General features: G+C 44.1%; 1 protein-coding gene across 1 annotated transcript in view; it reads right to left on the minus strand.

Moving 5' to 3' along the window:
* Window positions 1-1,921: 1,921 nt before the first annotated feature.
* The window catches only part of CLMP (CXADR like cell adhesion molecule), a 43,685-nt gene continuing 32,605 nt past the window's right edge, over window positions 1,922-13,001 (minus strand). The window contains exons 2-7 of the mRNA XM_074927537.1: window positions 11,048-11,205; window positions 10,148-10,349; window positions 9,170-9,337; window positions 8,720-8,842; window positions 6,955-7,096; window positions 1,922-5,558 (exon numbers count right to left, since the gene is read on the minus strand). Of these exons, the coding sequence (XP_074783638.1) occupies window positions 5,264-5,558; window positions 6,955-7,096; window positions 8,720-8,842; window positions 9,170-9,337; window positions 10,148-10,349; window positions 11,048-11,205 (1,088 nt within the window). The 3' untranslated portion in view covers window positions 1,922-5,263. The remainder of the gene's footprint in view (window positions 5,559-6,954; window positions 7,097-8,719; window positions 8,843-9,169; window positions 9,338-10,147; window positions 10,350-11,047; window positions 11,206-13,001) is intronic.

The raw sequence follows: 13,001 nt of genomic DNA on the forward strand, positions 1-13,001 counted from the left end.
TCACTCGTGTCAGAAGTCATTCGTGTCAAGCAGCAGTTTGCGGCTCTTATTCGTGCTCTGCCACACACAGGGCTGGAACCTGGGACCTCTGGTTGACAACAGACAGCATGGCTGGAACTTGAGTGTACAAGGTTAGAGACGGGAGCAGCAGCAGCAGAAGAAAAGGGGCTCCATATTGTAGGGTGCTAGATGTGACTTTTCTGTGCCTTTAAAGATAAGGGCTGTCAGTACAAACTGTCACCCCATATCTGAGCAGGTACAGCATGCAAAGTACACTCCACCCTTTCCGGAGTACGGGCTGCTGGAGCACTCAGCTCCCAGGCTCCACGGGAGATGCTTCTCGGGCACGCAGCCCTAACTTGCACTGAGCACACCGTGCGCCAAGTCTCATGGGAACCATGCTGTTAGCAAGGGATTGCCTTTGCTTTGGTTTTGGTTTGTTTTTTTTTTTTTTTTAAATCATGGGGAGAATTTCAGTAGGACCAATGAATAGCATTACCTCCACCTTGAAATTAAAGAGTGACATTTAGATGTGCAACCGTACTTCTCACAGCAGACTGATAGCAAGTGAAGGCAGCCTAAACCAACAGTGAGTCAGCGCAGGGAGGAGGGCAGTTTGGCAAATGACTCATTTCATTAGAAATTAAAGGCTGTTAACTTACTGGACTAAAGTAGCTCATTTACTGTATATCAGGAAAATTAAGGCTCAGCAGGCTGGACACTGACAAGTATTCTGTGTGTTTTTTTTTTTTTTTTTTTTCCGACAAATGATGGATTCCAACGTTATTTTTTGAAGCTGATTTAGTACATCAAGCACTGCTGCTTCTTTAAGAAACAGAATTGGCAAGAGAGTGGAGATTATCAAAGACACACTTCCTGTTCACAACAGCAGCATGTGTTATTTATACAATACTTGCATCTGCACACCCCAGCTGAAGTTTGAAAAATCACTCATTACCAAGGCAGCCCCTTCCCTCTCCCACTGTGTTCTCCCCCTTCTGGGTGTCAGTAAAAAATGATTCAGGTTAAAAATAACCCAAGATACCTGATACCGTACAAAAGTATGGAATTGCACAACGTCTCTCAAAATATGTATCGCTTAATCAGAATCTTGGATGTCACCAACTCAGGAGGGAGTCAGTAATAGCGTTTTCTCATGAGTCAGGAGCAGACAGGACACACCTATGAGACCACTGTGTTGTCACTGTGTTTTCTTTTAAATACTGTGTAATTATGTCGCAATTTTAACTCCCAGATTTCAGTAAAAGAAGATTGCTGATGTTGGGAGACCTCTGTGCAAAACACCCCCAGGGAAAGAAGGCTGAAGCACTGTAAGAGAAATCAACCACAGTCACGTTTAGTTACCCTAAATTTCACCTACATCTCCCTGACCGGAGATTCCTGTTAGGCAGTTCAAAAATGTTTATCTGCAGAGAAGATCTAAACTGTCTGAACACAGCTCTTAGTTGTTCAAAGTTTGTCTTCTCGTGCCCAGTTCAGGAGATGAACTGAAACGCAGCGGGTGGTTCAGGAAGGTCAACAGATGCAGGAGTGGGAGGACAGTGTCACTGCCCAGTATCACTGGAGTTTTGTATCTGTGCTGGCACTGTTTACCATATTAGCTTGAAGCATCTACATCCTCAGCCAAAACATCTCAGGTGAAATAGCTGCATGGAAGTCAAAACACCATTTACTTCAAAACACCCCAAGGTTTTGTGTGTTTCATACCGTGCCATGTAATTTAGACTGAAAAAATACCCAGGAAAAAGATCAGCTTCCCCACACTTTCTATGTAAATATGCAAATGGTCCTTGTTAGCTTAAAAATGGTATTTTTGACTCCATACTTTTTTCCTTGCATTCAACTTGACAGCATGTAACACATCATACCACAGAAGACGGAGCATTAGCACAAGTTTAGTTGAGCTGTAGCACTTCAGCTGCAGCACATTTATTTATAAAACAACCAACCAAGAAAAAAAAAAAATTATGAAACATTGATTCAAAGGAATCAATAATAAATATTCGCTTTCCTCTGAGTTGTTCAGACACAGTACAAGTACACCAATCATAGCAGGTAGGAGAGATGTAAGCTTAGTTTAGCTGCTGAGAAACAAAAGAAAGCTATGTAACATTGTATGCATTTAATCACACTAGTAATAACTGGTATATGACAGTAAATGCTTTAAGTACAGTATTTTACAAAATAGTTTGCCTTATGGTTCATTTGCTTCCCTTGTGCAACTCCTAATAGTATCACCCGGAGCTCAGAAAATGTCCCTTTGAAAATGTAATGCCTTTGAAATGACCTTTTTCTCATATTTCCTTTGAGTAATGAACTTTTTCCCTTTGGGCTTCAGGCTAGCAACTGAAGTGCAGAACAGACTTTGCGTTCACCTGCAAGATCACGGATGCGTGGTCTGAAAAGCATCGGCGTTTCAGACTTAGTGAGTTTAAATCACCGTGGTGCCCACGTTTTCTAACCAGAGCCACACATCTTTGGTCCGTGGCAGGAGATGGCCACGGTGCTTTTTTGGATGGGGTTTGTACCCAGGGCAGCCTGCACGTGCACCTCCCGCTTCCCGACAGGGCTAGGAACAGCCGGGAATGATCACACACACCAGGCTGCAGCAGTTGCTTCTGACTGACAACATCACCCCAAGGTCCATAAGCCTTTCATCCCATGCAATCAGATAACTCCTAGAACAAGGAGTGACTTCTCTGCTCCAGGAGAGGTTTGCCACGGCTGATTCATCCTGCAGCCTATTCCCAGAGGCCTCCAGGACAGAGGCTGCCAGGAGCAGGCTGGGCAGATTCTCCTAGCCAGCAGCAAGTGCCCTCCAGGCTGCAGACAGAGCATCCTCCTCTTTGCTAATTGCAAGTCTGGCCTGTGACTCAAAGCTAACCCACAATATTTAATACTCAGATTGTAGCCAGCTCAGCTGTTGGAATCGTTACCCTCATTTTGTGGTCATAAGCTTCAGGTTGCTCAGGCATGTGAGAAAAACACTCCTGGTTTTACATGTATAAGTATCCTCAGATGTAACACAGGTAACGTTGAGCACAGTAAGCAACCGTAGAAGCTACAAACTACTTCAGCAGTCCTGCTCATGCTCTTCAGAACTCTCCCAGCTCTGCAGTGCCTAAGCCTTCAGGGTCCAGGAAAAGAGCAACTGCAGAGGAACCCCAGACACTTCGAGCTGCTGCTTCCAAGCAGCGACAGCCACTACGAATCCACCAAAACTCAGCTGATCCAGGAATGTGCCTCTGGAGTATCCAAGGAAACTGTCTAGGTAAAATGACACAGTATCCAACACCAGGAGCTGTGATGAAAGTAGAAGCTTATCAAACACCTAATACCAGATGTCTCCTCTGTGAATGGAGACTGCCTTCCCCGCACAACGAGTACTTTGTCCTGCCAAGGGTGGCTGGGTTGACTCTGGGGTGGAGAGAGCAAGTGAAATTTTGATAGATGTGATGAAAATGGGTGGTGGCTCCTAGGAAGAGAAGTTCTTAGATAGTAGAGGGCAAGTTTCAAAACTATTTCCCATAAGGAAGTAGCCCAAGCAGGGCTTGGCTTTGATCGAATTGTCCAAGATCTCAAGCAAAGAAGAGAGAATTCTGGGTCTCAGTCAGAAAAGGAGATTAATGACAGTCCCTGGAGTGAAAGAATTATAGATTTGTGGTTCTTCCGTGCTGAGCCATCCCCTGTAAATGCATTCCACAAATTGGAGAAAACCTTCCCTCCCTCAAATGGGAAAAGAAACCCTCGAGGTTTTTGAACAGAAAATCATCAGTCCAGGAGTACAGGGATCAAAAACCTACAAGCTCAGTGTCCTGTGTGCAGCAGTGATCAGAGCAAAGTCCTTCAGAGGAAAATATAAATGACAGATCTGCCTCCAGAGGAAGCCCGTCCCTATCCCCCATCGTTTCCTATTAGCCTTCAACTTGCAATGTAAGACTTTCTATTCCTTGGAAATGTTTATTCTGTTTAATTTAATCACAAAAAATATTTTTATGATTCTTGCAACTTTTTAAGAGTTGTGCTAAGGTTTAAGCCTCAACAATAGCATGTGGCCCAGCATTTGGTGTATAAATGGGACAATGCACACAAGTGTTTTCTAATGGAAGCAGCACTGTGCTTATTTACCTGTCCCTGGTGCATTTTCCTCACTACGTGCTCTGTCACTCTATCCTTCAGTCTCACCCGCATGCCTGAAGGTCAGCTCAAGAATGCTGCTCATTCAGCCTTGGGAACAGCTCTCCATAAAGCTCCTACAGCATGGCTCACCCCAGAACTGGTGAATTCACAACCTGGCGATAGCAAAGATACCTTCCAAATGCTTCCTCCAGGCTTTTTGGTAGATTAGTGGCCCTCACTTTTCGAGGTACTGCCTTCGTTCTGAATTCAGTGCCCAATCCCCATCACACTAAGGCTCCTTTGCCACAGACACTGCTCCAGTGGAGTTACTGCAGCTTTGCAGTGCTGACCGTAAAAGCAGAGTCAGGTTCCTGGCTGTGTCTCTCTGGGTGCATCATTAAGTTTATTCTGGCAATTAAAGCACCTCTGTTTCCTTGACGTAAAGGGTCCTTTCTCTTTAGTACAAAGGTTATATAGTTCAGACACATGCCTTAATACTGTATCTCTCGATCTTCTTGAGTGATCCTTTCATTTCCACTTCAGTTACAGCCCCAAAAAGTATTTCACTAGAAGAGTGAAGTGCAAAAAACGTGAAGCATCTGTCACTTCCCTCTGAGGTTGAACACCAGACTACCCTCAGCAGAGAGTCTGCTTCAAAATCTTCAGATAAGACAAGGCATCTCTGAGAGAAGTTCTCGGAAACCTTTACAAGAGACTTTTCCCTCCCCACAAAACCTCTTTGGAATATTCTTTGTCTTTATGTCTCTGTCGATCCCTTTTAAAAAATCCTGAGGTTTGGCTTCGTTTCATTCGTACAGCGCTTAGCTGTTGTAGTTTTAAAATGCTCAGCGTTCCATTTCCAAAAAAGATAATTTAAAAAGAAGGCTCCCTTTTCCCTCATATGTATCTTTCTTCAAAAAAAAAAAAAATTCTGTACCAGAACCTCAGTGCTGGAAGATGTAAGAAAGAGTTGAGTGGGAGGGCTTCTTGTGGTGTGAATAATCACAAGTGATTAAAATTAAGCTGGCCAGGAAGATAACTAGCTAATCTAACAATTCCTATGTGGCTGGTGGTACGTGAAGTGTTTCTGGACAGCAGAAGTCTCCAGACGACGGGTGGGCAGTCACACAGTCTGGAACGCTCGGCTTTGGGCGGGCACCATGACCAGCGTCGCTCCCATTTTCATCAGGTTAGTGTAGTCGACTTTCTTTGGCTCAGTTTCTTTTCCTTCTGCCTCCCTCTGGTTGTACTGGGGAGGAGTTAGATGGGGAGTAGCTTCCGTTGACAAAGTCCGTTGGCTGCGAGAGGCACTGTTGGCTGTCGACCTGGTTGAGGAGGAACCTGAGCGCGAGCTCCTGGAACCAGAGGAAGAGGAACTGGGCTTCACGAGGTGGGCCTTGGGTGCCTCTGCATCTTCTCTGCAATCAAACAGATGACAGGGCTCAAAAACCACGAGAGCAGAAACACGTATGCATTTTACCAGACTGAAGTGCTGCTGCAATAAGCAGTTGCTTATGGAAGCTGCAAATCACAGGGCGTATTTGTCCAGCAGTTTGAGCGAGGTACAGGGTTTTCTGAATTCTGTGCTATGTAACTCTGTGGACTGAACTCCCTAATTCTCTGTGGAGCTATTGGTCAAATGGATTTAGAATACGCTGCACACGACCGGCTCTTTGTGAGCGGCTTTGAGGCCTGTGGAATGAATGCCAAGTGTCAGTGCAAACAGTTCAGATAGAACTGTCTGCTCTGTAATCCTTACTCATAGTGACAAATGACCTAGGCAGCACTAGCTGAGACCAGTTCTTCTGGTTAAAAAAAAAATGTGGGTGGTGAAAGAAGTGCAAGAACTGGGCCCAGAGAGAGAGAAGAGGTAACAGTCATGCATAAAAAGGTGATACAAGAGGCTGAAGCTCAAACTAAAACCAAAAAGGCATGCAAGATTTGAAAGCTGGGAGAACAGGAAAAAGGGAAGGGAAGAAATCAGCAGAGACTACCTTCTCGCTGGCAACCTGACCATCAGGCAGAGTAATCAGCTGCTGAATGTCACACGATGTCACACGAGGGCAGGCAGTCTTTTACAAATACACACAAGGATGGAACAAGGCAAGGACTTTCTTCAAGGGCACAGCAGCTACAACATATTCCTGGAAATATCTTTTCCCAGTGCTTTCCTTCCTGAGAAGTTTAGGCTTGATTGGCTCGAGACCAATCTCTGCTTAGTGGGGTTAAGTGGCAGGGCTCACACGCATGTAACAGATGAGCACAAACAACACGCGTCAGCGTTCCTGGTACACCCGCTCAGGGCGAGGCTTCTCAACTCTGCACGCAGCAGCTCAGGGGATTTTTTCACCCTGAGCTAAATCCAGAAGCACAGTTGTTCAAAAGACTCAAGAAAGACTCTGAGAACGTGCCTGCCTTACAGCATTCCCAACAGAAATTATAATTGAAAAGAAAAAAAAAAACAAAACAAAACACCCCACCAAACCAAACCTCGGTGGACAAGTGGATTGAATTTAATACTGGAGAGGATTATGCAAATGCTTTAAAATGCTGAAATTGCAAGTGTGAGAAAGAATATTTTGTTGACTTTTATGCTAATTTGTCCCGGAGGCAGGGGGTGGGAAAACACATTTTCATCTATCTAATTTTCTGGGAAGTCTTCACGAAGATTCTCACAGTCGAGAAATTTGTCACTGATATTTCAGGGAAAGTTTAAAAGCTTTTTAGAACAACCTTTAGAACAACTGTAGTGAAAAGATGTGTGAAACTGAAAGAAGGGAGGGTGGAAGGTGGGGGATTAATAAAGGGTGTTACCTGATTTCATTTGGTGCCTCCTCTTCCTCATATCTCTTTTTTTCTTTCCTCCTTATGGTCAGCCTCACCACCAGGAAAAGGAGGGAAAGCCCCAGCACCACACCACAAACTGCTCCAGCAATCACGCCGATATTTTGTGCATCTGTTGTCCAGAAAACAAACGTGCTAGTCGGTAAGCTCTCACTAGGGTCAAATGGTCAGATTCTAGTCCATACCACAATTTATAGCACTGGGTATAAAACAGAACAGAATGTTTTAGGCTGCTTATTTAGGCGTGTCTCCACACAGACGTTGAACCGATTTATCCTCAGGCTTTGTTTCTAAACCTGAACTAACAGGGTATTCACCTCTGGAAGGGTGGGATCACAAGTGCTGGGCCTTCAGCTGTGGGTCAGAATTGAAATGAGGAGGAAAAATCTTCTCATAAGAGCGCAGAAACCACAGAAAGTACAGAGACAGACAGGAAAGCCCACACGTGACACAAAGCACCAAGCAGTTTCCTACAGGAGGAAGAGTGTTTGAACTACAACTGTTTTCCCGTGAGGATTTTCTTTCCCCTTCAACTCACTCTGAAACGCTTACAATCCACTTGCAGAATGAATTATTCAGCTGGGGAAAGAAGTGACCTAAGGGGGTAAGAGAGGAAGGAGGAAAGGGAGACCATACTGTGCAGGTACTCAGCATTTTTCACCCAAAATAATGAAGTTAATGAGAGAATGCTTCCTAGCATACATGGGCCCTTAGTTGATAAGTTATGACAACTTCTTCCGATAAGAGTGGTTAGGTTGGATTTGGATGAAAGTTGTTTCTTTAAGGCTCGTCCCCATGGAGGGTTTAGCAAATCAAAGCGAGGTTTTGAACCAATTCAGTTCAATTGCCATGCAAGCTGCCTGGATGCTTTTACTTCAGATGCCTGAGGCAAATAGATTTTCCTTGCAATATGACCATATTCCAGTTATTTCAGGCCTGGCTGGGCAGAAAAATTCCAAAGCTATGGAATCTCCAACAAGAGACTTCTCTATTCGCAGTCTTTTATCACAGCAGTTTCAGCCCCTGCTGATCTCCCCTGAGAGCCGCCCATAAAAACCTGCTAAACCCTATTGTTTGGATTTGTCCTCAATGCTGGTGCCGAACTCCACCCTTGGCCTGGCATACATATGCAAAGGACACGGGGATTGAGGCACGCACACACCCTTGATGGGGTTAATCTCTGAGGATTTTAATCTCTGGTGTTCAGGACAGAATTTATTAAATCTAGATTAAAACCAAACTATGTCAAAAGTTGCTTTTTATCCTGCATATTACTTAATGTCAAAGTCAGCCTTTCCAGCTGCCTTAGAGATACTCTACTGTCCTAAGTGTGACAGATACATAACTTGGAATTGGAATAATGGAATAACCACATGGGGATTTTATAATTGAGAGTAATTTTATGCCGTCACTCCAACAGCCACAAGTACCTCAAAAGCTAGAGACTCTGGAACCTCCAACCCGCCGTGTTTTCCCTCCTATTTCACTAGTCGTTCTCAAAATCAAAATTTCTAACAGACCAAGACAATTTGAGCCCAAATGATGTATTTACCCCTTTAGGTTATACAGAGGACTGCTGTGCAAACCGTAAGTGCAATAAATAAGAACTACTTCACACGATTCAAGTCTGAAAGGGCGAAGGTGTGGCACAGAGGTTGGCAGCCCGAGGCAGGGCAGCTGGGAAGCAGCACTGCTTGCGTGGTGGTGCAAGTACTAGTTACGTGCCCATACTTACGCTGCACGGTCACCTGAACAACACAGCTTTCTTGTCCTGCCTCGTTGGTGGCAATACATTTGTATAACCCTGTGCTCATCTGTGTAAGATTCTTCAGCAGGACTTGTCCGGGATTAGAAATGTCTGAAACGGGAAAAGCCATAGTAGCGTTCAATCAAAAACGACTAAGAAACCTTAACAGCGGATAGGATGCAGAAGCACAAATTGAACTTCTGGATCAAATCAGTTCAAGAACAATCAATGATGCCTCATTTGCCGACCTTTAGCAAAACACTAAAACTCCTCCTGCACTTTCTGGCTCAGGGTGCAGCACCCCACTGCGGTAGTACTGTCCTATCACGGCTATCGCCGCCACCGAGTGAGCCCCCCGTGTAAAAAGCAGGCACGTGACTGTACACCGACATCATTCTGACTGTACCAAGAGCTCTGAGAGGAAATGACCTGACTTACTGACTCTTGATGTAGGCGGGAGATGTTCAGCTCTCTCGTCTTCCTCATTTATGCGCTGCCATCGGTAGGAGATGGGGGCAGTGCCAGCAGCAGAACGGCACTGCAAGGACAGCTCTTGTCCTTCCAGTAGCTCCCCTTCTAGCCAGCATTTGGGCTTGGAAGGTTTTTCTAGAAGAAACAGAAGACAGATCATGCAAACGCAGAAGACTGTTTTCTTGGTGGAAACCCTTTCTTTGGCAAAGTATGTAATTTAAGCAGCTCCCAAGAGCTGCCTTCTCTGGAAAGCATTAAGATGATGTTTGTTAGGGGACTTTTGCTGCAACTGTGTGCAACTTCATAGCCTAAGAAGCGGAGCGGGCTGGCTCAGACATAGAAATGACACATTATAATATTCTGGGGCAGCCTGCCTCATGGATACTCGCATCAGTGGAGCTGTATCACCGTGTTCCTCTTCTAGGTACTATTTAGAGAACAGCCTTTCCCCTCTCCCTACTTCTCCATTTCTTCCTTCTCCCCACAACACCTCTTCTGTGAGATGACAGAATGCGTGAAAAAGCCAACTAATGAACTGAAATCGGGAGAGAAATGCTAAACCTGGCAGCTTATTTGTCACCTGGGTCAGCTGGGGTCCTGGGACATGAACCCAGATTCCTCAGCAGAAGATCCGGACAGGGCGATCGCCAGCTAAGCTAGAATATCAGCCTAGTTTTTGTGATGAGATCATAGCAATAATTTGGCAAGAACAGTTCATATGATTTTGCAGGTGATTATACTTACCTCAGACAGTTCTTTAGGCTCTTCCTGTGTCCTGTCCTTTGCCAAAAAATTGCAAAGGCAGATATGGAGTTGAACAGTGAAACCTGATCGTGAAATGTCTTTGTATTTATACCCTGCTGAAATAAATCTCTCTCCAGGAAATGAGTCTAGAGATTTTTTATTTTTTTTTTTTCTTTTGGAAGAACAATAAAATGACCTTACCTACAACCTTCAGGGTGATGCGAGCCCATTCATACTGCCCAGCATTTTTAACCTTACATATGTACTTCCCCGCATCACTGGACTGCAGGGATACGATTTGTAAGGATGCATCTCCAGCAAGGAAGTTGGATGTGAAGGAAACGCGCCCTTTCTGTTCCTCATTCAGGTCATCATAAACGCGGCCTCCAGAGTAAGTGATCACCTGAGGAGCAGAGAGAGTCACTGAGCAGCTAGTTGTAATTTTACTTTCGCACAGAACAACAAATCAAAGCATTTCCAGGAACTGCTGGCTAAGGTTCTGCATGGTTAAGTGACTTGCCAAGGGTCACACAGAAAACCTGTGGCAGGGTGGAAAAATTAAACCCGGATTTCAAGTCTGAGACCGATACATAAACTGTATTTATGCTAGAGATTTATACTGGAGTATTTATACTACTGTCAAAATAGACATCTGCTTATGCCACAATATATAAAACCATTTTAATTTTGGCTAACTAATTTAAGTTCTTGCAGACCCAGTTTTTGTAAGTATTAAACTACTATATTTTTTTTTTTTTCCTAAGGTTTTTAAGGTTTCAAAAAGTGGGCCTACACAATCTGAGGTCATTTTTGAAAACGTGAAGGTCAATTCTGAAGCTTATCCTGTGACGACTGATTACATAACAGTGTTAGTTTAAAGAAAACTCGATTGTAACACAACCTGTTCCAATACAGTATGCGTGAATATCAAATAGCCATTCTAAATTGTTCTAAATAAATTATCTGTGTTTTCTAAACACACCTTATTTAATCAGAATAGCTTGCAAAGGTCACAGAAGTCTCTCTAAATCAATGGCTGCTGCTGCTGTCAACATTAACACGACTCTTTTCTCAGCAGATGCTAATTGTGGCTGAACCTACCGCTTTTTGTACTGTTTCCGAAATGTGCAGCAGCCACTCAATATCCAGGCTCCCTTGCTCCAGGAGGCCCAGGCGGTGGTGACAGGGCAAAGTCACGTTTTCTTCAGCCACTCTCTTAAACTCAGTCTGAGCCCTGGACAGCCAAACAGAGCAGGAAGCTGAAAGACAGACGCCGGTGGTCAGAGGCCAGGATTAAGGACGCATCTCTGCACTGACAAGCGTTGCTAGCTTAGGTTTCCCTGAATTCTTCCTTATTTGCTTCATAGCATCGAAGAAAACGCAATAGCTTGGCTTCCTGGACACATTTCAGCTGATTACGAGGGACATCTATACATACATAGGCAGTTTCACACTAATATTTAAGCATGAAGAACAGATGGCTTCACACTCCAGAGCTGTCAATGCTGAAGTTGCACCCACATCCTCTACGCATTCAAAATTTCAGATAATCTCCTCAGTTTTGCCTTCACCTTTTATTACCTTCATTCGTAAGCCGTATTTCCAACCAGAAGACCTGCAAAGCCCATCGTTTTATTCCTAGGTCAGTCTGACAAAGGTTGGAGTCTTTTCCCTAACGCTGGGTGACGTTTGTTACGTGCATTTCAGCACTGGAAATAAGAGACCAGCTTGGGAACAAGAGGGTTAACACCTTAAGAAAGGCACAGTACAAGTAGGCTACTGAAGTGTCTTTGAATAGCAACGTCAAAAAAAATCATAAGTTGTCGAAAAAGGTTTGTCAGGATATATATTTTTTTTTTTAAAAAAAAGGAGGGAGTAATTGCCAAGCTGACCCACTAGAGGGAAGCAAAGCCTTTTAAATGTTAGCCAGTAAACCCCAAAACGCACGTTAAATCCCCAAAACCTGGACCAGGAGACGGTGCACGGTAGAAAAACATGATGTTCAACCAGCACTGCGTTAATCACTGCGAAACTCGCGCTTTTCTTTCCGACTTTCCATACTGCATCCCTGCTAAAACTGAACAAAATCGGGCTGGGCTTTGCCCACCTCCAACTTTCAATTCCTCATGGGAATCACTATGGTAAATTCAACCTCAATTAAAACTGACCCCAAAGATCAGAGGTATGGATGACCATGGACATTTAGGTCAGGAAGCCCCCGGGTCTGCTATGACACCAAAGTAAAAATTTTCCAACCAAGTTTCTGCGGGGATTTCTGGGGCACAGATGCCTCCTGCCTTTTGTATATGAATCTTCTGAGTGCGGTTGGGTTGGTCTTCAGTTTTGCTGTTCAAGAAGAAAGCCTAAAAGCATTTGTTTGGTTGGTTTTTTTTCCCCCCCCTGTGAAATGAAGTGAGATGAAATATCTTGCTTCTTAGACCAATTACTGTAAAAGTGATGAAAACTGGGAGAGTTGGCAGCACCAGCAAGTTACGTGTGTGACTGACCACACAATCTGTGATTACGTAGCAAGATTACTGGCAAGAACATCAGAAGCTCTAGTTACATAGATGAATTCGTTCTTATACTTGTATTTCAACAGTTGATCTTTTAACTTTCCCTTTATCTTTAAGTGAAAACAAACCAAAACAGGAATAATTACATCCAACATGACACTTCCACACTTCTTCCATTTCTTCACGACCATCTCCAGCTTTAGAAAATTCATTCTGTTCCTGCTCCCGTACTGAGATCTGTCTCCGAGTTGTTAGCATGACCATCCCTCAGCTCCTGAGCTTCTGGTATTTAACCAATACTTGCCAAGGACTGTAGATACAAAAGGTATCATCTACTAAGTGCAGGCGCACATTTAAAACCCCTAGAAATTTAAGACAGGTGGAGTCTTGCAAAGGATTAAGCTCTTCTCCCCTACGTGAATCACTGTGTGAATCGATGAGACCGAAAGCTCCTTTTCAACCACATTAGCTGCTTTCTTTAAAGGGAAAATTAATCCAGTTTATCACTGGATTCTCAAGTCTCAAAGCTCCATCTGCCA

The sequence above is a fragment of the Athene noctua genome, chromosome 26 (assembly GCF_965140245.1).
Source record: "Athene noctua chromosome 26, bAthNoc1.hap1.1, whole genome shotgun sequence".
NCBI lineage: Eukaryota > Metazoa > Chordata > Aves > Strigiformes > Strigidae > Athene > Athene noctua.